Below are 27,948 nucleotides of genomic sequence, written 5' to 3' on the forward strand. Positions count from 1 at the left end.
ATTTTCAATGAGTCGTATGAGGACGGAAGTTGACTCAATATGAATTGGGTAAGAACATTCCCGACGAAATTGGGTTATATGTGGTATCTTATGAACCCTTATGACCATCTATTTGAAAATGTGGATTCTGTGCCGGATTACTATAAGGAGGTGAGTTAATATTTTACAACTGTGGTAACATTCTAACTTTATGACTTAGTTCAAAGTTTAATTACAGATAAATTTATTTTTAGAACCTAATTCAGTGGTGCTCCTCCCCCTCAAAAGTAATGGTGCACTAACCACGATTCCTTGTAATTAAAACAAATGCATACTTAACTAACCTTAGAAATTGTTATTGGCCATGGCAGAGTACGACAGTCAATATATTATATAAACAGAAGAATACTCAAAGCAAGATATCAAGCAGTCAAGAAATATTGCTGTAGATATGAGAGAATTTCTGCCACCAACATTAAGTTTTGATGTTTTGAATCTTTGAACTCTGAAGAGTTGATTGACTGATCTCTCGTTGTCTCTCTCAATGTGTTTTTATTTTAACTTCGAATGTTTTAACTTTATGTTAACTTTATATTCCTTGAATAATGAAAAACATGATAAACAAGGATATTTTGGTAGTTACTCGCGTTCATCAATACCAAAACTGAGTACTTGATTAAACCTTGACACAAAAGTAGTTTATGCGTAGTGACTGTAAAAGTAAATATTTACAATATGCAATATAATATAACTGTCCTACTTGGCTGAGTGGATGGGGAAAGTTGGACGGAACGCGAAGAGGCAGCCACCTCCTCATGGTGGGCTCCGAGTTGATAATGTAATGAATTTTTTTTTTTTCATTACAGACACACACTGCGCAATTATTGCCAAAAATGTAAAAAAAAATGTACTGTGCAAAAAAAGGGAATTTTTGGTTACTTTCACGAAACTTTAGACCTTATGCGTGACATAAAACTAAATGACTATAACTATTTTAATGATACATGAAAACTGTTAAAAGGAATCACTTAAATGGCATTAGGACAAAAAAAAAAAAAAAAAAAAAAAAAAGTGGTTAAATACATAAACTTTTCAATTTGCACTTAAATTTTTTTTTCTTCTCCAAACATTAAAATTTATACGCGATTTAAAAAGGTAAGTATTGCGGTTTTTTCCCATATTTAGAATGAAAAAGCACAGCATTGTTTTTGCTATTTGATGTCGCTTATTTAAATTATTCATTTTTCGGCCCATACCAATGGGCGCCTTTGTCATTGACACAAATGTCATCCGAGCTTAGATATGAAATAAAATAAGCTACTAATATCATTCAATCAAAAATGCAATTGGTCTAAAAATTAAGATAACTCAAATTGATTTGTTCCCGTAGGTGACACCTGCTTTTATATTTGTTATTATCTTAGAGCAATGTATCCGTTTATTGCAAGGGAGAAAAATAATGCGACTGAACGATTCAGTAGCGAATATCTGCCAAGGAATGCTGGTGGAATTATTTAAGTAAGTACATAAAAGAACTGTCTTCTTTTGTTTCATTTAAATTCTATTACTATTTTTGTTGCCTTATTGATCAATTATCTACATTTATCAATAGCTCTGAAATAGTTTGTGACGACATTTTTCATTATTGTTTTGATTCATTGTCGTAGGAATAAACGGGGAGGTCTCTAGGTCCAGAAATCTAAACTGAAGCTCAAAATTATTCTCCAATAATGAACTAAACTGACTTGTGTTTAAATTGCGTTTTTCATCATCTGATCAATTTTATTAATGTATCACTGAATCACTGTATATAATTTAACATTCAAATTATGGCTGCTTTCATTTACATTTCCAAGCAAGATAGTTGACTATTTTTAAGCTGAACATTTTCTTGAGGAGTTCCTTTATATGCCAATGTTTTGATTTGCCATTGATAATGTTCTTATCGAGTCTGACGTCATAGCGAAGTTTATTAAAGTCAGCATAATAGAATTACTTTTTATGTCCAACCATACTGTAGTAGTCCTTTACAGATGTGACTGACGTCAAAAGAAATCCATGAAAAGCCTCTTGAGTATAGAGCTTTATAGAATTGCCTCAGAGCCAATGGAGTACGGGACTCAAGCAACTGTTCAATTTTCCTGTACAGCCAGGGCCTGATTACCGCACAGGCCAACTAGACCTGGGCCCCCACCTAACTCAGGGGCCCCATTTTAAAAAAAACTTATACATAGCTTTAAAAAATCATGCATTTTTGCGAAAATAATGAAAAATAATGATTTATTAATTGAAAACATACCTCTAAAATATTGTTAAACATTATTCTGCATTGATTTAATTTGATAGAATAGAGAGGGGGGCTTCAAAGCATTGTGGGCCTTGGGCCTCACATTTAGTCAGTCCGGCCTTATGTACAGCAGTGTTTTTTAATCTTTCCGAACACTTAGACGTATCAGGTTTTCCGTTCCTGTAGAAAAATGTCCTTCTGACCCTCATCTCTGATCTTACATGGTCAACTTTGACATGACGTTTTACTCGATGAATGCATTATCAATAGCAAATTGAGCAGGGAAAAAAAAGGCTACACAAAGTGTTTCAGTGCAGTTAATAAATGCAGATAACACCAAAATGGAAATTAAGGCCGTTTTTTGGATGAAAATGTTTTCGTGAATACAATACTTCCTTTACTTCGTAAAAGGAAGTAAAAACAAAAGCATATTTTCAGTTTTTTTTTTTGACACATTAAATATTTATTTCTAAAATTTTTGAAAAATTAAATATTTGAAGAATAATCTGTGAAATTTCATAAATTTTATGAAGAAATGAGCCATTGACAGAGATTCTCCGCGGACGTCTCTAAAAAAAAAACAATCATTGCAAAAAAAATGAACTTCATTCTTAAAATTGCTAAACAAGTTAGTTGTTGAGTTTCGAATCACTTTTTCTTTTTCGATAGAATCCCCTTGTATGGAATTGAACTTATTGTATATACCTGGATTTACAACAACTGGCGCTTTTGTACTTTGCCTTGGGATTCCATTTGGACTTGGATACTGTGCCTCATATGTACTGACTTCGGTTTCTATTGGATGCACAGAGCAACGCACCGTAAGTTACAAATTGTTGCCTTTTTTTCTTCTCGTTTTTCCGAATTCAAAGCAAAATTGAAAACAAGTAGTGAAACCTGTGTAAGTTGACCACTTGCGGTGCACTACTTTAGTGGTCAACTTAAATAGGTGGTCAACTTATAGAGGTTGAATTATATGATAAGATCTAATTCTGTGCCTGAAAATAGCGGTCAACTTATGCAACATTCACACTACGTCCGCACATCCGTCACCGACGTATGCTTTTCTCCCTAAAACCAGTTTTCGACCGGCGTTGCCATGACAGCAAGCCGTATTGTACGGGACCCGTCGACGGGACGAGAAGCCTGATATCTGACGGCTCTGACGTCCGTAGAGTTGGGCGTCGCATTTCATTGGTCTCCACGAGATGAGCGCGCTCTCTCTATTGGGTGAGAGACAGACATGTGCCTTTTTCGCGTTCCGCAAAGTATGAATGCTTCTCCCTTTTTGGAAAACGTTACTCTGTCCGCTTTACGTTTCGAACGTGATGTGCGGACGCTGTTTGAATGTTGCATTATGCAACATTCACACTACGTCCGCACATCCGTCACCGACGTATGCTTTTCTCCCTAAAACCAGTTTTCGACCGGCGTTGCCATGACAGCAAGCCGTATTGTACGGGACCTGTCGACGGGACGAGAAGCCAGATTTCTGACGGTCCGTAGAGTTGGGCGTCGCATTGCATTGGTCTCTACGAGATGTGCCCGCTCTCTCTATTGGATGAGAGACTGACATGTGACTTTTTCGCGTTCCGCAAAGTATGAATGCTTCTCCCTTTTCGGAAAACGTTACTCTGTCCGCTTTACGTGGCGAACGTGATGTGCGGCCGCTGTTTGAATGTTGCATTAGACAGGTGGTCAACTTACAGGGGTGGTCAACTTTACAGGTTTTACTGTAACTAGTTTTCTTAAAAAGAAAGATGTATTCATTTATTACTAATAAAAAAATAAATACAAATTGAAAGTTAATTTAGTAGCTTCAAAGCTCGTCACTTAAAGTCTGTACGAGAGAAAACTTAATTTGCAATGAAAAGTAATTTTAGTGACTTGCTAGAATTTTGAAGTTTTAAGAAGTTATTAAAAGTATTTCACTTGTTTTCTGTAGTATTTATTGTAGTACAGTAAAACCTGTCTGCAACGATACTGTTGGGACCTAAAAAAATATTGCTATAGACAGTTTGATTATTCATGCTGACATTTTTCTGGGACCAAAGAAAATATCGTTATAGACAGGTTTTTGTTATAAGCAGTATCGTTATACACAGATTTCACTAAAGAAGCTTTCAACGTTCATTATCTAATTTCAGAAATAAGCATATTGTGGCTGTTCCATGAACCACACCACAGCTCTGAAGACTACAATATGACAACACCATTGCGCTTGAGTATTTTTACAAGTTCTACACTTTGGGTAAGTTCGATGCTTTTCTTATCACTGATACGCAAAAATAGACACTCAAAATGAGATGTAAAAAAATGTTTTTCTCATGCAATTTTTAAACTTGCCTTTTGACATTGTGTTTCCATGTGCGTGTGCGGTGGATTCTCTCTACCTGAGCACTCCTTAATGTGAACAACCCGGTATTCTGAATACATTTTGATGATCCAGGTAAAACTCCACAGACTTAACATAGGCTGACGTCTCTGCACTCTGAACACCTTATATATGAACACCCCAGTATTATGAACGCCTTTTTAACCCTGTTCAGTTGCTACGTCTCTATATACAGAACATGTTCACAATCGGTACTCGGGAGTTCCTATGAACCAAATTGGAAAAACCTGAAATACATTCACAATTTTACGACAACGATTGAAGAGCATTAAGGGGGAGATGGAGAGAGGAAGAGGAAAAATTATTTTCCTGGAATGTTATAGCATAACATAAAATTATTCAGCTGGGCAATATGAGCCTGAAGTTTCTGCCCCTGAACTATATTTACAGGATTCAATCGTTGTCCCAATTAGCATTCAAAATATTTTAAGTTAGATTGCTTTCAAGCAAAATGCGGTGATGAGCTCCCATGAGTGTTCAGAATAGAGAGAGTCCACTGTACTTGTTAAATTAAGGTATACAAATGGCCTCGATTGGGATGTGGTGCTGATTAGTTTTGGGTGCCAATAGCACCAAGGTTTACTACAATTTACTATTTTCTTGTTGAACATGACTGCTATTCAACTTCATATTATTCATCTGCTTAAAATAAAAAAAAAAGGAAAAAAAAAAAGCTTCAAAGGCGCCAACAATGTGCCAATATGGTTGCAATAATACACAACTCGCACTTCCACCACAACAGGAAATCAGACCCAGCAAGTTGCCAGAACACGTAAGCTTAAGTACCGTCAAGAAATCAAATTTGGGGAGGAAGAAAGTTTCGTGATGGCTGCAACATACCGTTTTTGTTTTTGCTTTTGTATATTTTTCGCGGACAACTCAATAAACATGAGTTTTACTTTTTTATTAGTTCATTTTATTTACGTGCAACTTCTTCGGGAGTATATTTTTCTAAAATTGATTTTACTGTTAACTGAACTTTCATCAAAGCAGAAAATCTTCACACTTTAACCCATGCTCCCCAAAATGAGGTCACACTGTAATTCTTTTACATCAATTAATTCACAAACTTACCGAGTAGTAAGTCTGGTTAATCAAATTGATATTTGAAGTTGAATAGGTTTATTTAGTTTTTGCAACTAAAAAAATAATTACTATTCTATATTCATTTAGCTAACGTATTTACCAATGGCGTTTGCTGTTCCACCGTCTACTTTCCTGGTGCATTATCAGCTAAACGTGATATTTCAGTATTGGCTTCATACTGATGTAAGTATGATAAAAGGATTCTCATAATTCAATTTATTTTCCAGACTTGAAATTACGTTTAATATAAAAAAAAGTAATGTAATACTTTCAGAGTGTCTGACAATGTTTACTGCCATTTTTACGCTTTTAAAAATTTGGTTTAAATGAAACATTTAATTTTTTTTTTAGAAAAATAAAATCCATTAAGCTCTTATTAGACATTCTTTTTATTGAGTCACATATAAAAGATAAATTTATACCAAATTTATTTGTGGATTGTTATGAATTTGCATAAACTATAAGCTTTATTCAGTTAAATCTATTTCTGACTGAAGGATTATTCTATGAGAACACGAGTGTGAGAACAATAAAATGAAACAAATAAATAAAAGTGAATAACTGAATGAAATAACTTTAAAAAATAGAAATGATAAGCCTAAATTAATTTTAACATGAATGCTTTCTTAGATTTGTAAAACTGAGAAATTGAATAACACTGTTCTAATATCAAGTTATATATTTTTGCGTTATCCAAAATGAAATATTGTCGCGCAGATGTGTGTATGAAATAAACGCAATGATTTCTGTTGCTAGAGGTTAGTGATGTAAGGTTGGCTGATTGTTTACCTAATGCTTTAATTTAAACAGCTTATAAGCGTATCTGAAGTTCATTTCAAAATGGTGACAGAAAGTTTATGTTCTCATTAGAAAAATAGGATCGAATTCGAGTTGCAAAAAAAGTCAAGAAAAAAAAAAGTTTTTTTTTACTGTTTTCGCGAAGTCACGATTTGTTATATCATACTTGTTTCTTTAATCAGAAATAATTTCTTCTCTTTTAATACATAGAATTTTTTTTCTTATAATGTACCAGATTATTATGTACCAGAATAAAATCACCAAATGCAACACTGTTACTAATTTTACAGCTTTTTCGCAATCTGAATTTAATCTTTATCCCTCTAGCAGGAATAACCACCTACTTTTACGCGCACTCTCACTTTCGCATTTCTCAAGAAGGGTGAATCTTTATAAATATAACAAACAAAATCACTGATCGAGTAACGCTCTGACGTCATCAACAATGAAACTTGCGATAAAATGTATGTACTTATGTCCGTCAATTCCTAACTTAGTACGAAACCACAGGTTGTAAATGATTAGCGTGAGGACATTATTTCATTGTTGAAGCACATAAAATTCGGTAATTTCATTTAAAAAGGAAAGTATAAATGGAAACTAATAGATGCGCCCATTTCCGCCCGTAAACTGGATATTAGCCTTTCCACCTCATCGTGGTCAGACTGTATGAATAGATTTATACTCTGCATTAAGTCAAAACAACGAGATTTTGTTTTGATACAATACATGTACCTTCACATGTACTGACTAGTTTTATAACAGCGTGCTTCCCAATTTTTGTATGTAGTAAAGTAAACTAGCGTTTTTACGCTCTTCTGAAAAGAAGTGAAAATGTGACTTACATCGGCCTAGCTTTGAGGTACAGATATTTATTAGATCAAATTTGAAGGCCAATCTCACTGATAAAAAGGCAATTTGCCTACGTCATACCATGATGAGTTGTTTTCTAGTTTCTTAAGAAATGAGGATGAAGAACTATAAATAAACTACTTGTGTGATTAAAACTCAATATAATCAACATTAAATTGCAAAAAAACATTGAGAAGACGTGCTTTGAGCTTTTTGAAACATATTTTTCTTCTGTGATTCATTAAACTGTTATAAAAAAAATCGTAGTTATTTTCCCCAAATTCATTTTTACACTAGCTAAAGAAAGGACAGTTGAGAAATGAAATTAAAACAAGAGCTTCTTATTTTAATCACACAAATTTTATCATGAAGAAAGAGGCTCTGTCCAAACCAAACTATTGGGTTAAAGTTTTGAAGCTTTCACCCTCTTATTTAAACTGAAATTAATGTAGTCTAGTCATATCATCTAATGTCGGGGGATAATCTAATGTAAATTAACAAATGTTTATACATATCTACGCTTAGTTACGTAGTTTTAGACGCAAAAATAGCAAAATTTATATATATCACTATTAAATATTAGTGAAATTATTTTTGATGTATAGTGGCTCCCAAAAGTGTTCGTACACCTACGACTTTCAATGAAATAGGCCCTTATCCAATGGTTAGAACTAATATTTCGAAATAGATATTTTATTATAAGATCTATGACCTATTTTAAACAAAACTACATGAAAATTTTTAATAAAACATTAAAACTTAATTTTTTAAAAATCAAAAACCAAAAAGTGTCGGAAATTTTATCTCACAAAAGTCTTTGTACACTTTGAAAAAATGTCAAAAAAATAGTAAATAGTCTAACTTTTTACTAAGTTATTTTTTTGTAGAATATCATGCAGTAGCAACAACTGCTTTTAAACGTCTGGGAATAGATTTCATTGTTTTTTCTTTCTTTTTTTCTGCAATTTCTGAGTAAGTGTTCAGCCGCACTTCGAGTCTTACTGTTTCTAGTTCGCGTTTCGTTTCAATGGTGTATTTTCGTCATCTAACCACCAGATATCTCCAAATATGTTCCATTAAGTTCAAATCTGGCGATTGAGGAGATTTCTAAGCTTATAAGGACAAATTTTGAGGCATCAAACGCAAACGTGTGCTTCTTATCGTTATCTTGATAAAAAACAAAGTTGTTTCCGAATACCAAATTTTGGGCTAATACTTTAAAATTATTTTTTGAAATATTTAAATGAACATCATGATTCATTATTTCATTAAAAAATTCCAAATTTCCAAGTCCTGATGCTGAGATGCACCCTCACACAAGAACACCTTCACTGTCCTGATTAACTGATCCAACCAAGTTCTTAAGATCTCATCAAGAACAACCCTGTTGTAAAAATTTCCCCGCCAAGAAAACCTTTAACTTTTCCGCACAAAAAAGAAAACCTGCATCTTAAACCCAAAAACCCTCAGCCATAAAAGTTATGATATCTAGTTTGCCCGCCAAGTATCTGCCAAACTATCATCCTCCCTCTCCTCCTTTTTCATCACAGCTACTTCCATTAGAACCTCCTCCCACCTTCAACTCCTCAGAAATATGGATAGATCTTTTAAATTGTTTATCTTGTTCGGCGGGAAGCTTTTTGCTCACCAATAAGGAGAAGGAAGGATGATAGTTTGGCAGATACTTGGCGGGCAAACTAGATATCATAACTTTTTATGGCTGAGGGTTTTTGGGTTTAGGATGCAGGTTTTCTTTTTTGTGCGGAAAAGTTAAAGGTTTTCTTGGCGGGGAAATTTTTACAACAGGGTTGTTTTTGATGAGATATCACATCTTTTTGCATTGATATTATTACTTTGTATTTTTAGAATTGAGAACTTCCAGTCAGAAAATTTTCAATTGAAACAACGCTGTTTTGAATTTTAAGGAACAATAATGGCTAGCCTAATTTTACGTCAAGTTATTTTCTGACTATTAAGATTCTATGTTCATTTTGCGAGAATTGGGCGGTTTAAATTTTATTGCAATCCTTGTATCCTCTCTGTTGCAAAGAAAACATCTTGGATAATAAAAAGCTATATTTTAAATTATATTGTTTTCGAGTATTTCACAACTTCGCAATAAATTCTATTACAGTTTCTTTATTTGACAGATTATTCAACATTTTCATGAAGGTTTCTTTAAATGTTTTACAGCTTGAGGGCTATTTTAATCTAGCTTTTCACTTTTTGTTTAATTACATTTTTTCTTGAATCGTGGATTATTTTACGTTTTATGGGATAATTTTAATTGTTTGGTGATTTATCTTTTTCTTGATAGAAGTCTTTGTCTTGTTTAATACCAAGTTTTGTTTAAAAGTTCATTTAAAAAACGAAATAACGCATGTTGTCACCAAGCAAGCAAAAAAAAAAAAAAAAAAAAAAAAAAAACCTAAGCAATTAAATTATTTAAATTTGAATGTGTCAGAAGATCTATACAACTTTACTCGATGTCAAATCGCGGATATCCCAAATTTGCCATAGCGAATGCGCATGTTGCGCGCGGACTAAGCTCATTAAAAGTCTTGCTTAAATTAATTGCAAAAACTTTTTCAGCTAACAAATTACTGCACACTACGGATATCCACACACGTATTTCATATATTTTCAATTCATTATGTGTTGTTTGTGAAAAATCCATTAATTTAGAAAGTAAGCAAACCAATAAAAAAAGTGCTATTTTTCGCTTTCAATTAAAAAGTTATATGTGCCGTATTCATATGCGTACAGTTTCATATAATTTGTCTCGTAAAATATTGTAATGGTTTAACCCCAGTTTCGCGCCGACATTTAAAATTTCTTCCCTCCATAAATATATTAAAACTGAAAAACAGGGGGAAAGAAATTTCGTATCGGCAAAACTTTGGGGGGGGGGAGGACAGCATTCTAATCTCATTCATTAATTTGTTTCTCTGCTTAAATATAAACAAATAACATGGAATCTTAAAAACAGAAAGCCCAATGAACCAAGTCCGCGCGCATGCGCAGTCGTTGTGGCAAGTTTGTGATATCCGTGATTTAACGTCTAGTTGCAACTGTTGGATATGTTTTAGTCTTGATTGAATTTCATTTCCTAAGACAACTTTGAAATAACTGTTAGATCTGTTCTAACCTTGCAATTGCAGTCCGAGATAAACAAACCCTATGAGCTGAGAGTAAGTACATAAGAATTTAGGGAAAATTAGTGATTTTCAAATTTTAATTACTCCGGTCCATGATGTCCCTGGGGGTTGAATTTTTGTATATGTACTCAATGACCCCCCAAGAATATGTATACATAAAATCATTACCGTAGCCGCCCGGGGGCTGTGATAGAACCCCGGGAAGGTACAATTTGGGGGGTAAAAACGAGGGGGGAAGGGGAGGGGGTAAAATGGCACAAAAGGCATATCAGTAGGCCACAAGGAATGTGTGTGCGAAATTTCAGCTTGATTCCTTTTTTCGTCTGGGCTGTAGCCCTGTCAAAGAAAGCGAAAACTTTTTTGAACAGCGATTTTATAACTTTGATACCTCCTCCCCCCTGATGGTCCAGGGGATTGTATTTTGGTTTACGGCGTCAGGGGCCACTAGAGATTGAGTGTACCAAAAATCAACTCCGGGGGTCTTCATGGGGCTGAGATACTGAGGGGTGAAAAACCCAAAAACCCGAATTTGTTCTGTCGTGTAATCTTGTTCTTGGTCGCTTTTATTTTCTTTCGTCTTTGGCGGTGGATTTGCTTCTGTAGGCTGCTGACGTTTGGTTTCCTTGGCGTTACGGGACGCTCCCGCGTCCCGTGATCTTGGTCGCTTTTATTTTCTTTCGCCTTTGGCGGTGGATTTGCTTCTGTTGGCTGCTGACGTTTGGTTTCCTTGGCGGGGCGGGACGCTCCAGCGTCCCGTAATTAAATTCATCGTTTTTTTTCCTTCCATTTATAACTATACAACAGCTAAACCCAAAATGTTGATTTTATTTTCATCTATAAGTAAGACGTTGTTCCAAAACGTTTTGAGCTTATTTAGCATTGATTTTACGACGGAAAGCGTAAGCTTACTGTTTTTTGCACGAACAAGAAAATTTCTGCAGGAAGAGGTCCTCTTTAATCCTGTTAATCAGAGAACTAGGCGAACGATTTTAGGTGAAAATTAAACGTAAAATGTTTCATTCAATTCTGCAGAAACTTTTGCAGCTCTGAAATGTGTATTTTTAATATTTTTTTTAACTGTAAACCTCCGATCACGCATTGTTAACTTTGCCAGTTGACCTTTTCTTACCTTGTTTTTGATCCGATTCTTGTCTTTAAAGCATTTTATCAAGCACTTCACTATGGAATGATATAAATTAACCAATTTAGAGACATTTCGAACCAATTTACGGCTACTGTGAGGGTCAAATTTCGAATCGTGTTTGTTGTTTTCTACGTATACCTGCCATTTAAAAATAATAAGCAGAATATTAGGGAATAAATAAACAAAAAATTAAAGGCAAATGACTTTACAGTGTTATTACAATGCAAAAATAATAAAGAAACCACATATGATAATTTTAATTATGAATTTATTCGAAAATATTTCAGTGTACGATGACTTTTGTGGCGTATTTTTTCTCTGTCTCTTCGTTTTCTGACAAATTTCAAAAATAAAATTTGGCAATGTTTTGAAAAAAACTACTGGGTTTTATACAGAATGGCATAAGGATGGTGTGAAAAAAAAATTGGATTTCAAATTCGAATTCAGTTTTGCGTTATTTTGGTTTTACTACTAAATTTCTAGGTGTACGAACACTTTTGAGAGCCACTGTACATAAAAATGTTCGTAAAAATATTAGTTAAGTACATTAAAAAAAAACTAAAACCCAGTAAACATAATAAACTAATAAATACATTTTAAAATTTTAGCTGGTTAAAACTCTTGGTATTATTGAATATGTATTCGTTACGCCAAGTCACCATAGGGTACACCATGGTAAGTAATGATTATTTTTTTCCTTTTATTTACAAAATGATTTCTACAAAATACAGAATCGAAATAATATTCATTAAAAATATTTCATTGGGCAAAAAGGATGAATTTATTTGCTTAAATGTGTTGTTAAATATTGTGAATTTTTCATTGGGATTAATATTTATCAAGAGAGAGTTGATTTCACTAGGTTCACTTTTTGGCCATGAGTAGTAATCTTTCGTAATTTTCTCCTTTCAGTTGAATCAAAGCAGGCAGTTTATACAATTTCTTATGTTCAAATTTTTGATTTTAAAAAGTATGCGCGTTCCATTTTTTTAAATTATAATGATTGGTATTTATACTCAAAACAACATTTTGGCATTTTTTCAGAACATGGAGGGTCTCAAACTCTAATGGTTTGTCCAGAAATTCGATTTTGTTCTTTTTTAAAATTGCAATTAAAGTGAAGTTTTTCATGAAATTCTTAAACATCGAGATGAAAAACAACAACTTGCAATTAAAATGTTTATGCTATCAAACAACCTGAATCATTTGCACTAGATGAGGTTTGTAAGAAGCTTTTGAGTTCAAAATAACAAAACTAATGTTTTTGGCACAAAAACCAGATTCATTTGCATTAAGAACGATTTTTAATTACCTACTAACCGGCCAGAGCAGCTTTCTTCGGCGGCCACCTGGACCTCGCTGAATACGACGGCTCGTATAACCCGCGTGCGATGGGCTCTTGTACTCCGCCTTCGGCAGTGTGCTTTGTGGGCTTCACCCCCTTCTAGTCGCCACCACCTTCGGTTGTGCACTTCGGGGGTATCTCCCGTTCTTGCTGCCAGCGACGGTACATTAATATGAGCGGTACATTAATTTTCGGCCTGGGCGTGCCTCTAACTTAACCGTCTAAAACATCCTTTCATTTGGGATTTTTCCAGTAATAAATGATCATTTTGCAATCACTTTCTTATATCAGTGTTGTCCTCTTGTATGTAAAACTTTGTTTCATTGTGCCAATTTCTTCTTGTAGTGCGTCGATTTTTTTTGTTATAGAATGTACATAAACGCAAAAAATGATTTTATTATACGTGTTATAAATTTTTTATAACACATATAAAATTCATAAAGCACGCTTAATGTGCATAAAACAGAGGAATGAAAGAAACACTTATTATTGTATTTTCCAGTAACATTAAAAAGGTCTTTGTACGTAAATAAATTATCACCCAGTGAAATCGTTAACGAATTTAAAAGCATGTCAAAACTGCATATGCGAGTTAGCGTAATATTTATCGAATTTAAAAAGGGAATATATACTATAGTTTGTACTTTTTGTGAAAGAATTGAATACTTTCAGCTAACTTGACTTATAATACTATTTTATGTGTATTTAATTATAGGTCGCAACAGAAGATGCATTGATAAAAACTTTGGTAGCGTTTTCATCCTTTGGGATCGAATGTTTGGGACATTTGAATTGGAAAAAGACGAAAAAATTATTTATGGAGTTACTCAACCTCTGAAAACTTTCAACCCGATCCACATACAGGTAAATATGAATGAGTGGTTTTTCAATCAAAGTGTCATGATTTGTAAATGTACATGTAAACTCAGAGATATACCAACTCTCTGATAGCACAACATGTTATACCAAAGTCACAACGGTCACAGCCACATAGTGAAAGAATTGTGACGCCTCAAAAAGAGTCATGGTCTGACACATTTGTGACGTATTTCATGTGACTTTACTATGACGTTGCTGCAACAGTTAATTAGTAACCGATCAGTGTAACATTATGAAGGCGTCGCAGCAACGTCACTTTGTAACGTTGCTGTGACTTGCTTGTTTTAAGTCTATTTCGAATTGATGAGCCCCAAAACAAGGGCGAAACTGCAGTCTCTGATTGCTGTAACTGAGCTGTTTGGTATTTGCCTGCAATTCTTCCTTTCCTCCGGCTTTGGGATGGTGATTTGTTGCCTTTTACCCCTGTTGCTTTTGTCTTCACTTTTCATGTATGGAGTCATATCGCATTTCCGGACCTCTCGCTGGTGCGTTAATGTATTTTTGGCTACCAGAATGAAGATATACTCAACTTATATATGAGTTTGTTTGCCTGCTGCTCAGTTGTATTGATATTCCAGACTGCTGAGTTTAAAACAAGCCTTTGTGGATGTTGTAACCGAGTCGTTCCGTATTTACTTGCAATTCTCAGCCTTAGCTCCGACCATGGGGCAGCAAAATGCAGCTTTTAAATAGTTTGCTAGTTTTAGTCATTACACTACAGTCCGCCCACGGATTGTATGGAATTGGCAAACGTCCAGATAAGACGAATCTATCTGAATGAGGGGAAAAGAAAATTTGATACTCGTGTTCACTCATTTGAATGTCTCTGCTTAATTTAGAGGCTAACATGCTACATCTGCAAACGCTGACATCCCAAAAAACTAATAGACGCATTCATTTCCGTCTGTAAAACGGATGTTCGTCTTTCCATACAGTCCGTGATCAGACAGTATTAAAAAAGTAAATGAACTATATCTACTAAATAATGCGCTAATGCTGCTTTATATGAAGTAAGCAACCCTACCTTATTTTTCTTGAAACATAGTGTGAACAAAATTCAAGCTAATTCGCGTTTTATAACTTCTTTTCTTCCAATTTCAGACAAACCATTTGCAAACGATATGGAAGAAGTTTAACACAGTGGATGGTTTCAAGAACAAACTATTTGCCATAATCAAAGGTCCTGGATGGAGTCCTGGGAAACCTTGGCTAGGTACAATAGAAGATATTCCTGAAGTAGGTACAAGTTTAACAAGTATAACGAATGGTATGAAACACAAATATTGAATTAAATTTTCATTTGTTATTCTCCTGGACACTTTTAGAATTGAGAGTAATAAAAACCTTTTGACTGCAATTTAAACAAAAACTTTTTTAGATTTAAAATGTTAGTTCAGCTTTTACTGCCGAAAAAACTAGCAAGTAGGTGTAAACGTGACGAACTAGGTACACTGTTGAAGCTAAACTCATAAACTTGATACTTTCTGGAATAATATAAAATATAAAATCCTTCTGACCAACTGAAAAAAATTACTGATAATAAGGGAATAGTTTAAAATTACTGTGTAAAAAATTTTATCTGCGAAAACTTTTACTTTATTCCTAAGGAAAGGTATTTGATAATAGAAAAAATTGTTTAATTAATTAAGAAGCACTAATTATGGGAAAAAATTATTAAGAACTATGAAAAAAAAATTTAATGACTAAGGAAAGAATTCCTAAGATCTAAGGAAATAGAGATGATGACAGAAGAAAAAAAAAGAAGTTAAATAATGAAATATCCTAATCATTAGAAGAAAAGTTAAGAGTAAAATCTGCATGACCAAGGAAAAACTCGAATTGTACCTACACACAAATCTTAAGAATAGAAGAAATATTTCTAACAACTGAGAGGAACTTTTAATGTGGAACCTAAGGAGCCTGAACGGATTGTAATAACGAAGAAAAAATTCTAATGATTGATGGAAAACTTTTGAAACTGAAGATAACGTTCTAAGAACTAGAGAGAAAAGCCTTTAAAGTTCTACGACCGAAGAAAGCTATTTGATTACGAAAATGGTCCTAATAAGCACAGGATCAAAATTCTTCTGGTTAAATTGAAAATACTAATACAGTACCCTCCCCCTCTCCCGACCCTCATTGGTAGGCAACTAAAACGCGCTATATATTCGAAAACGCGATTAAACGGAGGTCAGGAAGAATAAAACGAATCTTTTAACTTACAAATCTCTCTCTCAATGCACCCAGCTACCAAAAAAAAAAAAAAAGAAAAATTTATTTGAATTTTGACACCTTGAATTCAAATTATGTTTTTCACAATCACGAGTGTGTGTGTGTGTGTGTATGTAGGCGTATGTGTTTGTGTATGTGTGGGGGGGGGGGTATGTGTGTTTGTGTGTAGGGGGTACGTGTATGTGTAGGCATGTGTGTTTATGTCTGCGTGCAGGTATGAGTGTGTGGGTAGTTGTGTGTATGAGTGTTTGTGTGTGTGGAGGGGGTAATGTGTAAGTGTGTGTAGGCATATGTGTTTGTGTCTGTGTCCAGGCATGATGAGTGTGTGAGTAGTTGTGTGCAGGCGTGTGTGTATGTGTAGGTGTCTGTATGTATGCGTGTGTGTGTATGTGTTTGAGTGTGTGTTTGTGTATGTGTGTAGGTGTATGTATGTGTGTGTTTGTGTGTGTGTACATGCGTGTATGTATGCGTGTAAGTGTAGAATATTGACGCAACCTGGAGCCGGTTTTCGCAAGAGGAGCAGCACCGTGAAGTGCGACACCCGGTCGACGGTGGTGCTGCAGAGGGTGCTGGTGGGAAAATAAAATGATAGGACACCAAAACAGTCAAATGAAAGCAATAAGCAATCGTGATTGCTCAAAAAAAAAAAAAAAAAAAAATCGTTTACTGTCATATTTACTTTAGACCCAGACTAACGTAAATCCGAAAATTGCGATTTTCCTTTTATTAGGGCACTAGCAAAAATACCCGGCGTTGCCTGGGTCAGTAATAATTATTAGAAAAAATCGTTCCTTGCTTTTGTTTTCTGTTTTAAGTGAAAGAATTTAACACACATCTTTTTGACGTGATTAAAAATCGAGTTTCTTCCTTACCCATAAAACTAAAATAGCAATAAGTATAAAAAACAAAGTAGTATTGATTTAGAAACGAAAGCACTATATTTAAGCATATACAAATTTAAAAAACATGAAATTAATCTTCTCATATTTAAAAAGATTAATATGTTGATACTTTTTTTTAACATGGAGTCTAAAACCTTCTCTGTATGGTTAATGAAGTACGAAGTGATTAAAAAAAAGTAGCTGCGCTCGTAATCCCCTTATACTTGCTTTAGTTATTTCGGGAAATTTCAATCATTGTGGCTCTTGGTGCAATTTTACCGAATTTGCGAAAGTCGTTTCGGGGTACCTTCGATGATGCTCCCCCATTCTTTCCTTACTTTGTAAAACGATATGATATTAATTTTCGTTACAGAGATATCGTCGCCAGATGCTGAGATATTTTTGGTCACCATAAAATGGCGCTAAACAGTTTCATCCGAAATGTTACCAAAATAAGTAATACAATTTGGTGATTGTTTGAAATTGTGCAAAAAGGAAAATTAATGGACGTTTTTGTGCTGTTTATGGATTTGCCTAATTTAGTTGCTGGATTATTTAACACAGTAAAAAAGGTCTTTTGAAAATTCTTTGATTGGCGATATTTTGTTTACATGGTGAAAGCTGAGAAACATTATGACGTAGTCTTCGGCTTCAAAAACAGCAACGTTGAAAAAACTGCCAAATGCATCAGCTACGGAAATCTTTCTGCAAAAATTTTGGCGATCTGCTGGTTGTTTGGATAATGAGTAAGTGTTCAATCAGCATAAATAATAATAAAAACCATTAATTACATCAAAGTTCCGTTGGAATGGAAAATCATCAGCCAAATCATGTATTATTTGCCAATCTTGTGCAAAAATCTTACTTCAAGATTTGACTTGAGAAAAGCCTTGAACAATCACGAAAAGCAAAGAAAGTCAACAATACAACAATTGTCGCTATCGACAGGGAGTTGAGATAATACACTATATACTGTATTGAGTTGAGGAAAGCCTTCGAACATGGATCTAAAAAGCTCATAACTCGTTTTTTATTCTACTTAGAAATTTCGAACAGGTGCCATCTTCAGCAGAAAAATCAGAGCTTTCGATGGACATATAATGTAAATATGTCCAAGTATTTTTTCATCCCAATATTAGAGAATTTATACAAAAACTGTGTTTTATTGCCCCCTTAAGGGGGTTTTGCCCCCCATAACGGGACGAAAACTACCCTATGTGTTATTCTGATGCATAAGCTATATTATTGTAAAGTTTCATCAAAATCCGTTCAGTAGTTTTTGCGTGAAAGAGTAACAAACATCCATACATCCATACATCCATACAGACAAACTTTCGCATATATAATATTAGTAAGATTGTATGAAAAAGCTTATTTTGCATTGAACTATGTGAACGTAATTCTTAAAAAAAAAAGAAAAAAAAATCTTCAATCTTTTTACTAGAGTTAAAAAGAGCGCGCGTTCCATCCTTTGCATGCTTCAGAAAAACGTTTTCCCTCTCTCCTGCAAACTTGCGATTATGTGACTTACGTCCGTCTGGCTCTGAGATATAGATATTAGAATTACTTCTTGATACAAAAAAAAAAAAAAAAAAAAAAATCAGCTAATAAATTGATTTGAAAAATTAATAGATAAAATGAAAATATTTCTAATATTTCTATTGTCTATTAGTGCAACAAAAATATAAAGTTACTGCTTAAACTACAATGAATTTAGATCAATTGAAAGCATACTAGTTTTGTTCATTGATTTAAAAAAAAGGAGAAACTAGTTTTTCTGTGAAATGCAATATTTTACTTCAGTAGTCTCCAATTGAAAGCAAGGTATATATTAATTTTGGGGAGACAATGAAAAAGCGCCATATATCCAAACGTGCATTATACTGCCGTGCCAGGCGCAAAAGCCGTATCTGCAGCAGAGTTCAAAATGAGAAATTGCAGTTTAAAGTTTAGAGGCTCTTTGTATTTGATTCAGATATAACGTTTTCAGAATTAAAAAAAAAACAAAAAAAACTTCCCATTGACATATGACCGTGACTTAGGTGAAATATGTGACAAAGAGCCACCTGGTGACCGTTACTCAAATTTGATAAAAAGTGCAGATACGACTTTTGTGCTTAGCACGCAGTATAACAAAATGTGATGTTATGAGGAGTTTCTGTAATAAATTTAAATTGAACTAAATGCTTGAAATACACCGCCAACTCAGTCAATTCCAGCCAAGGACTACAGTTTCGTGATGCTAATAAGCACGAAACTGAAGTCCTCGGCTGGAATTGACTGAGTTGGCGGTGTATTTCATGTATTTCTGCCTTAGCATTGGCTACGGGCGGTAAATTACTCATTAAACTAAATGCCTCAAATTTTAAGGAAAAATAATAATGACTCACATTTCGGTGTGTGTTTTGAGCATGATGGCAGAATAGGTCACAATGAATCTTATAACAGCTTAACATATAGATAAGGCATTTCGAAAGGCGATTCAAAAAATATCTTTTGAGTTCATGTTCTTAAAATATAAACTCTCTCTTTCAGCCTAAAGATGAAGATTTAATATATGACCCACGTATACCTAGGTGGCTGGAGTTATACATTATATTGCATATGGCTGCACTGGTGATTGGCTATTTGCAACTGATTTTGAGTCTTAAAGTAAGTAAATTATTGGTGTTCATTCGAAAGTTAATGCACATTTAAAAATTATCCCGCCATATTTATGGAGAAGCTTGATAATGTATTCAAACCAGAAAATTTAACAATTTTTGAGCAACTACGCATTTCATTGAAACAGGTTTAAAGAAATTACTAATTCACAGTCCATTCAAATGAAGAAAATATTTCCTCTCGCATAAAATTAGTCACGACTTCCGATTCAATTATTTCTCAACTGGGTTGTTTCCTTTTTTTCAAAAATATTTTTTTCCGAAAGAGCATGGTCAAAAACATGGGGTGAATGATTTTTTTTCTTCTAAAATTAGACTTTTGTTTTCTAAAATTCTTATTTTTCTCTGTTAAAAAAAAAAAAATCTTAAAAGACGTCCAGTCGCTGTTTTCATTTTCTTTGCTGACATCACAAGTGAACAAGTCGCTAGGGTTACAAGAACAAAATTTCAAGACTCATTGCCAAATTTCGACAAATTAATATTTTATTCAACTAACAAGTCTCGTTCCGCTAAAAATTGATCGCAGTGATAAAAATCATCAAAAAGTGATATCTTGCCAGAAAAGACAACCACGCGCCCCTATTCGAGATGGCTATCTTCATTTGTGACGTCACTTGATGAAACAATTTATTTTAAAAATCTATTGAGAAAACAAAAATTGAAATTTAAATGTTGGAAAAATGAAAGTATTTTCTGGATCCGTGTTTTTTTTTTTTTTTTGCTTATTCTATTACTCTGAGTGAATAAAAGTAGTACTTTTGACTGAAGGAATTCCATTGCATTCCGGTGCTGAAAAATTTATGAATTCACTCCTGAGAATATGTATTCAATTTCAACTACAATTTCATTGCAAGTGTGAACCTTTCCGCGTTTTGTTTCATAAACGTAAAGTCGATTTAACTCAGTTAACTAGTTAATCTACAAGCAATAAATAATCTTGGGACACCAGTCTTAACCGGGTTAATGTTATCTATACGCCGCTATTTTTAGGTGCAACGACAGATGCCTCTAAATGTTAACTTTAATGTTTCGGGAAATAAGAAGTTGAAAAAATATTTTAAACACTGAATAGTTTAGATAAAATGTGTTTGTAAAAGTTCAGTTCATTCACTGGCTTTCAATTCGTTCATTGAAGTTCAATTAATGAACAATTTATAAAGTTTTTATTCACTGTAAAAAGTAATAAATTCCTAAACGTTCCAGGAAAGCAGTTTGAAGCTAGGGTGCCTGATTTCTCGCAGAATCATACCTTAGAAACAGGAAAGTTTCCCGTTAAAAGTCAGTAACCCTTCCTGAAATTAATCTGGAATCTTTCTAGAATTCAGAAACCTACAGAGAAGAACCGTTAGAAGACCGTTATGTTTTTGGAATAAATCATTAACCTAAAGAGAAAACTTAAACATTCCTAAGTAATAGCTTGTCTTCTCCTTGATTTTCCTAGAAAGCTCCTAAAGTAAAAATGCTAAGGCAGAACTGCAAGCAAATACCGTAAAGGCTTCATTTGCCAAAGAAATTCTTGAAATATTACACCATCCAAAAATAGTTGGCTGGTTCCAAAGAAGAAGAATATATTTTTATACTGGTAGCTAAAATGTTTTTCACAGCAGTGAAAAGTAAAATAAATCATAGTGATGTATTTTACATGAAATTGGTGGAAACCCATGTAATCTCGGTACGTTACCCGGAAATAGTATTTCAAGAGTATTAGTGAAAATGAAATGTTAGTTGAGCATTCTGCGCCAATAAGAAAATCAAGTCATAATATTGGTACATTAGAATGATTTAGTAATAAAAGAAAGAAAGAAATGCTGACAATGGTTTCTGAAACAACTAGTAATTGAACTTTCATGAAAGTGTTTGAAATTAATAGACCGAATTACAATGCATTGAATCACTGCATGAAAATTCGGAAACGTCAGGTTATTTCCTGTTGTTCATGCAGTGATTCAATGCATTGTTAATTTGGTCTATTAATTTCAGGCACTTTTAGGGAAGTTCAATTACTAATTGTTTCAGAAACCATCGTCAGTATTTCTTTCTTTCTTTTATTACTAATTCATTCTAATATACCAATATTACGACTGGTGATTTTTTATTGGCGCAGAATGCTCAACTAACGTTCCATTTTCACTAATACTCTTGAAATGTTTGAGCGAAAACATATAACATTAGTATATCGAAGACCGAAAAGGGGAAAAAACATTTACCACCACACTGTATCAAGCTTCATCACGTTATACAAGAATTTGTTATTTCATAAATCCAATTCGACGAATTGTCTTCTTTTACACTCAACGGCCTCGTATACACACACACACACACACACACACACACACACACAATTTCTTTTAAATATTTAGCTGTAATGTGAGTCTCACCCAGGGTTTCCAGACCTCCCGGATTTCAAGGGACAGTCCCGTATTTTGAAAAGTTGTCCCGCATCCCGGGGAACTTCATACGGGACGGCTTAGGTACCGTATTCTAGCTAATAACAATATTTTACTATACGAAATAGTATTTAAGGTAAAAAAGTAAAGTAAAACAAAAAATGTGACTAAACTATTCAGCACCTGTTTCTATCAACGTCGATCTGTATATTGAACTTATTATTGCATGCTTTATTCTTTGAGTTAGAGTTCCTCCAAATATGTACTCATCCATAAATATACTGAGAGGAATTTTCGAAAGCTATTAAAACATGATTGTTTATCACCCCTTAAAAATACACCATAACCAGTAATTGCCCTGAACCACAAAAATATCCCCCCCCCTCTTCACTCTTAGAAGCTTGTCCCGTATTTACTGTTCTTAAATCTGGCAACCCTGGTCCCACCCCTCCATAGTATAAACGATCTAGTAATATTAACACTGGTATTACTTTTAATTGTTATTTTTCATTTGATTTCGAGCCACCTCCATTTTTTTTAAATTTATTTATATATTTTTTTCATTTGCAATGCGAAGAATTTTCTTTCTTGGGTAATATTTTTAATTTTCTATTAAACTGTTTCTTTTTACCTTTCAGATCTTATCTACATTTCTTATTACTGCTTCTGGTCTTTATATCATTTTCACAACAGTAGCAATTGGTTGTTTGTTGGATCTCAGGTAATTATTAGTTACATAATAATCAATAGTTATTGCACAAATACATTGACGTTAAGAATGTAAAATGTTATTCATTTTTATGTTTCATTTTCAAACATGGAAGCATTTGCGTTCTCGACATTTTACTTTTCAACGTTAGGAAAGCGATGGTCATTTGTTAAAAGGCCACATAACAGGAGACCATCATTCCTAATACAGAAAATAGATAACTAGATTAACCATCTAGAAATGCCACCACTAATCATCTCCGCCTGAAGCGTAGAGCAATAATGTACACAATAAAAATGTGAAAGGTTTTAAATTGCGTTGAAAAGTGTCTCTTACCTTTCACTTAGTTATGAAGCTGTTGTTCCCTCTAAAAAAATTGCTGAAAATGATTATAGTGTACGCGTAAAACACCTTTTTACACAAATGCTTATGAAAAAAGCGACACTGGCGCACTCGGCTGCTGAAGTCGTTAAATACAGTTAAGTCTTGGTTTCGTAGGAGCCAATTCGCCGATCGTCGGCGTTGCTCCTCGACGAGGAAAAAACGTGATTCTTCTGCGCATGCACGCCCGAGCTAAATCGACGTCGTGAATGGCCACACCGGAATCCAGGTGACTTTGATTTCAGCGTCACAGCGAGGAGCGACGTCGAAGATCGACGATTCGCTCCTAGGAAACCAGGGCTTTACTGGGGTATTTTACTTGGCGGAACGTGATACTCCGACTAAGCCTATCGGTTAATTTATCAAGATTTTAAATATTTAGTAAATTCCAGCATGTGATCCGTTTGTGGTGCGACACAAAGAGTTCTATAATAGGGTAGAGGAACGACTCGGATACTGCTTCCATTGGTCGCCATGACCAAGCACGGAGACCGGTTTGAGAGAGATTAGAGTGGCAAGAACGGCAGTTTCGTTATGAAACGTATTGAAATTTCAAGCGGTGATAAATGTTTTTTACTGCGTCAAATTGTTGATATTTTTCCTCAAATGCAATTTCAAATGGAAACAACGATGGAATGCTGGGAATTTTTGTCAAATAATTTGAGGTTAAACTGTATAAAAAGTTTTAATGAATGATGTATAAAAACATAATGCACTGATAGAATACAGTGATTTTCAACAGATAAAACGGGAAATTTTTAATCAGTACTCAAGAACAACAAAAAACTCTACATATTTTATTAAACAGATTATAAAATATAGTGTTTAAATTGTTGGATCTTTTGGATCTTACTTCATAACAGGATTGATAAAAATCAAGATTTTTAAAAGTATATACATAAAACTCGGATTTTTTTAATTTAAATCGGATTTTTTTGATTTAAATAGAATTTTTGAAATTTAAATTTATTTAAATATAGTATCTAATATTAACAAGTTAAAATGCCCTAGTTAGATGTTAAATTAGATAATTCTTTTCCTATATATGGTTACAAATTCATAAAACCTAAGTTTGAATTATTCAGAAATCAGTAAAAAATAATTACACATAAGAGCTTGATAAAATCTTGCTACAATATATAAGTCCCATATCCATATATGGGTGTATTTCCCAGACATTTTTTAAAAATCAAAACAAATAACACCTTTCTTTTTTCTAAGGAAAAAAAGGAAATAATATGGAATTACATAAACTGAGAAAGAATAAAAATAGCGTAGAACCATTGAATTATCCCCCCCCCTTTTTTTTTGGAAAAATAACACCTGAAATAAAATGCACGAAGAAAAAAAGGAAACCATATGCTTCTTGTATTTTAAATATTTTAATAAAACTCATCAAGGACTGAAAAGAAGACTGTTTTTTAGAATTATTATCTTATAAAACGCATGCATATTTTTTTCCACTGTTTTGACTTACTGTAAGTTGAGGATGATTGTATGTTTATTTTTTAGTGAATAAGTAAATAGTTTAATTAGGGTGGTTCAAAAATAAATGTAAAAAAAAAAAAAAAAAAACGTTTCTCCTAGATAACAGGACACCCCTCAATATTTTTAGACTTGTGGATAGTAATATACCGGAAGGATTTTGACTTCTTATTTCAACTGAAATAGGGTGCTCAACTCCCTCACTCAAACATCGGAAGTATGGGGAGGGGCGTTAAAAATTACATTAAACTGAAAAAACAATGCTACATATTATAATATACAAAAGTAATATGCATATACATTGCAAAAAAAATTTATTTGCAAAAACACAGCTGGGGAAATTAAATGTTTCCAAATTTGTGACATTTTCCATGCTACGACTAATGTTAAATTGAGCACGCTCCTAAAATTTGAGAAAGAAACTAAAACTTTTACAGCATAATACTATTTGTAAGTCTAAAAAAAAAAAAAAATAAATAAAATTAAAAAATAAATAAATAAATAAATAAAATAGGGTGTGTCCTGGACTCTAGCTAAAAAAAGTTTTTTTCTTTTTTTGAACCACTCTAAGCTTAACTCTTAATAGGTACATATCCAATTTAATTTATTATTTTTAATCTCGTTTCACATCTATCTACATATATATATATATATATATATATATATATATATATATATATATATATATATATATATATATATATATATATATACACAATTTCTTTCTCTTTTAATGGTAATTGCTACTATGATTTTTTTATATTTTTTTTTCGGTTTCAATTAAATTTATTTAATAACAATATGATTTTTTTTGTTTCTTTTTGTAAGATTACTTATAATTAATACTTGTTTGTTCATTGTTTTTCTAATAAAAATACTCTGAACTTCATGTCCATCAAACTCAGCCTTTTGAACTTTTAAAAATTTTATCTTTAAAAATCATGATTTTTGTGAATCAATGAATTATTTTTAAATCAACTGATTTAAATCACTCAACCCTGCTTCATAAGAAAAAATAAATAAAACTTTTATGCATCATTTTTTATTTACAATGTCACATTTATTTTTAACGAAACAAACAGTCTGTAAGATGATCCTCTAATTTTAATAACATGAAACAAATTTATTTGCACTAATTTATTACTTCTGTATGTTGTATCCAGCAAGAATACTGCGTTGCCTTTGAGTAAACTTCGGACAGATTTACTAAATCACATCACAATGAAAAGTTAATTGTACATATTTCACAAGCCATCTGTCATCATACAGTTCGATAATAGTTTGAAATATATTTTTATCAAATGCAAAATTATTCATTTTTGTAAACACTAACACAATACACAAGCATGAATCAAGTTTTCTTTTTTAATTACTCATCTAAAAATTTTTAAACTTTGATTGAGTGCGGCTGCTCTTTTTGTGCAACCATATGATGAACAAGATTTCACCATTTTAAAAACATAAACAAAGGCGAAAAGCAAAATTAAAATCTTTTAGTCGACTCGAACTCAATACAATATATTTTGTATTCTGCCGATTCTGCCACTCTAATTTTTCCCCTTACTGAAACATGGAACTGTTGCCAGATTCAGTCTCTACCCTATTATAGAACTCTTTGGTGCGACACACATCCAAAGGCAACCCTTTCCCACGTCATGATCAGCCAGCAAAAACGTTATTCTCGACGTTTAAATAGAAAAAAAGTCAAATATCTTAGAAAAAAAAAGTCAAATAAGGGCATTTGAGAGTCTAAGAAGTAGTCCATAACCTTCCAATGCACTTATTGCAGAATCCAATGCTTCCTTTCTACCTATAGGCTACGTCAAAGTTTCCCGAACTAGGAGCCGGGGCATCATGGGGTACCGCCGGAAGAGGTGAGGGGTGCCACAAAGTACCCATGGTAAAAACAATATGTATATAATAGAACTGCACTAGGAAGCCGTGAGAAAATTCTAGTTTTTCAAAGGGCGACGCGAATTGGAAACTTTGGGAACCCCTGGTCAATGTAATGAGAATCGGGGTGTCAAGACAAAATAACTTCCCTACTCTCCACTGCTTTCCCCTTCTGGTCGTCATGATTACGGCACTATGAATCCCCCCCCCCCCCGTTTTTTCTGCAAGTGTTGCAGAAGCAACGCGGGGGAAAAGTTCATCGTGTCGTAACCATGACAACCAGACGGGGGAAAGTGTAGAAAGTGGGAATGTTATTTGACCTTGACACGCCAATTCTAACTACATAGACCATAGTGTTGAAAAAACGAACTGAAGCTTTCATACATAAAATTTGATGAGCTATTGATTTCTTCCTCATTAACTGACCTGACCAAACTCATATGGTTAACTCGTATGTTACATTTACTGAAAGAGCATAGAAAGACCTCATTAATCAGGACTAGAGGATCCAGATCGTCAGAATTAATAAAAGTACAGATTAAACAAAATAACCTATAAATTGAGCCACGTTGCGTAAGTAAACTACTGTTAACAGTAAAAATTGTATTCTTAATTCAAGATAATGAAATACAAAACGGCATTACAGAAAATTAAAAAATACGAATCATTACTTGCAAAAATACATCATTTTACCACCTTTTATTATTCCTCCTTTTATTTATGCAGTACATCTGAGTGGCTGTCCGGATAAAGCGAAGTCCGGTTTAATGAGATCCAGATTTATGAGGGTTTACTGTACTTTGGTTAAAAAGAACGCTCTTTCTCTACTCACTACTAATATTCTGATTTATTTCAGCATTTGGGGCCCTGTACTCGAGCTTCTGAGGTGTGTCCTGTATTTCATGGTTGATGCGCTGGTGCGAAAAGAGTTATCAAGCTTATCAGTGCTTCTCAACATCTCACTCCACAGTTTCCGAATTTTGTCGCTCTTTTCTTTAATGTTTTGGATATTTGCTTCTCCTTTTACTGTTTTCATAAGCCAAAAACAACATGGATGAATTAAAACATATTCAACGATGTATTCTTTCACAAACTATTTCATAGCAATATTCTTTCATTAAAATTGTCTTTTCACAAAAGCGCAAATGCATATTCACTGTTAAAATTACGGGTTGCATTTGGCACTTTTCAGGGGAGAAACGCTTGTAGCACCAGCGGCACCCAATAAGGAGCCGAAATCGACCCTTAGATGGGGAAAAAACTGGCACCCGACATTAAAGTGGTTGAATTTATGCCGGAGCGCATGCGCAAGCTAGGGTCATTTACGGAGGAAAATATTTTGCTATTGATATTGCGTAGGCTGTTGGCACCTTCATTAACGTTTTTCATCCATT

At 33.7% G+C, this 27,948-nt stretch overlaps 1 protein-coding gene across 1 annotated transcript; it reads left to right on the plus strand.

The window, feature by feature from the left end:
* LOC129221444 (alkylglycerol monooxygenase-like) lies at nucleotides 1-27,672 on the plus strand. The gene is made up of 11 exons (XM_054855929.1): nucleotides 1-150; nucleotides 1,370-1,497; nucleotides 2,936-3,087; nucleotides 4,414-4,517; nucleotides 5,835-5,930; nucleotides 12,308-12,374; nucleotides 13,760-13,908; nucleotides 15,025-15,159; nucleotides 19,572-19,688; nucleotides 22,725-22,807; nucleotides 27,411-27,672. Exons 1-11 carry the CDS (start codon nucleotides 40-42, stop codon nucleotides 27,610-27,612), a joined length of 1,344 nt encoding a protein of 447 aa, XP_054711904.1. The 5' UTR covers nucleotides 1-39; the 3' UTR covers nucleotides 27,613-27,672.
* Nucleotides 27,673-27,948: the final 276 nt, after the last annotated feature.

Source organism: Uloborus diversus, chromosome 4 (assembly GCF_026930045.1).
Source record: "Uloborus diversus isolate 005 chromosome 4, Udiv.v.3.1, whole genome shotgun sequence".
Lineage (NCBI taxonomy): Eukaryota > Metazoa > Arthropoda > Arachnida > Araneae > Uloboridae > Uloborus > Uloborus diversus.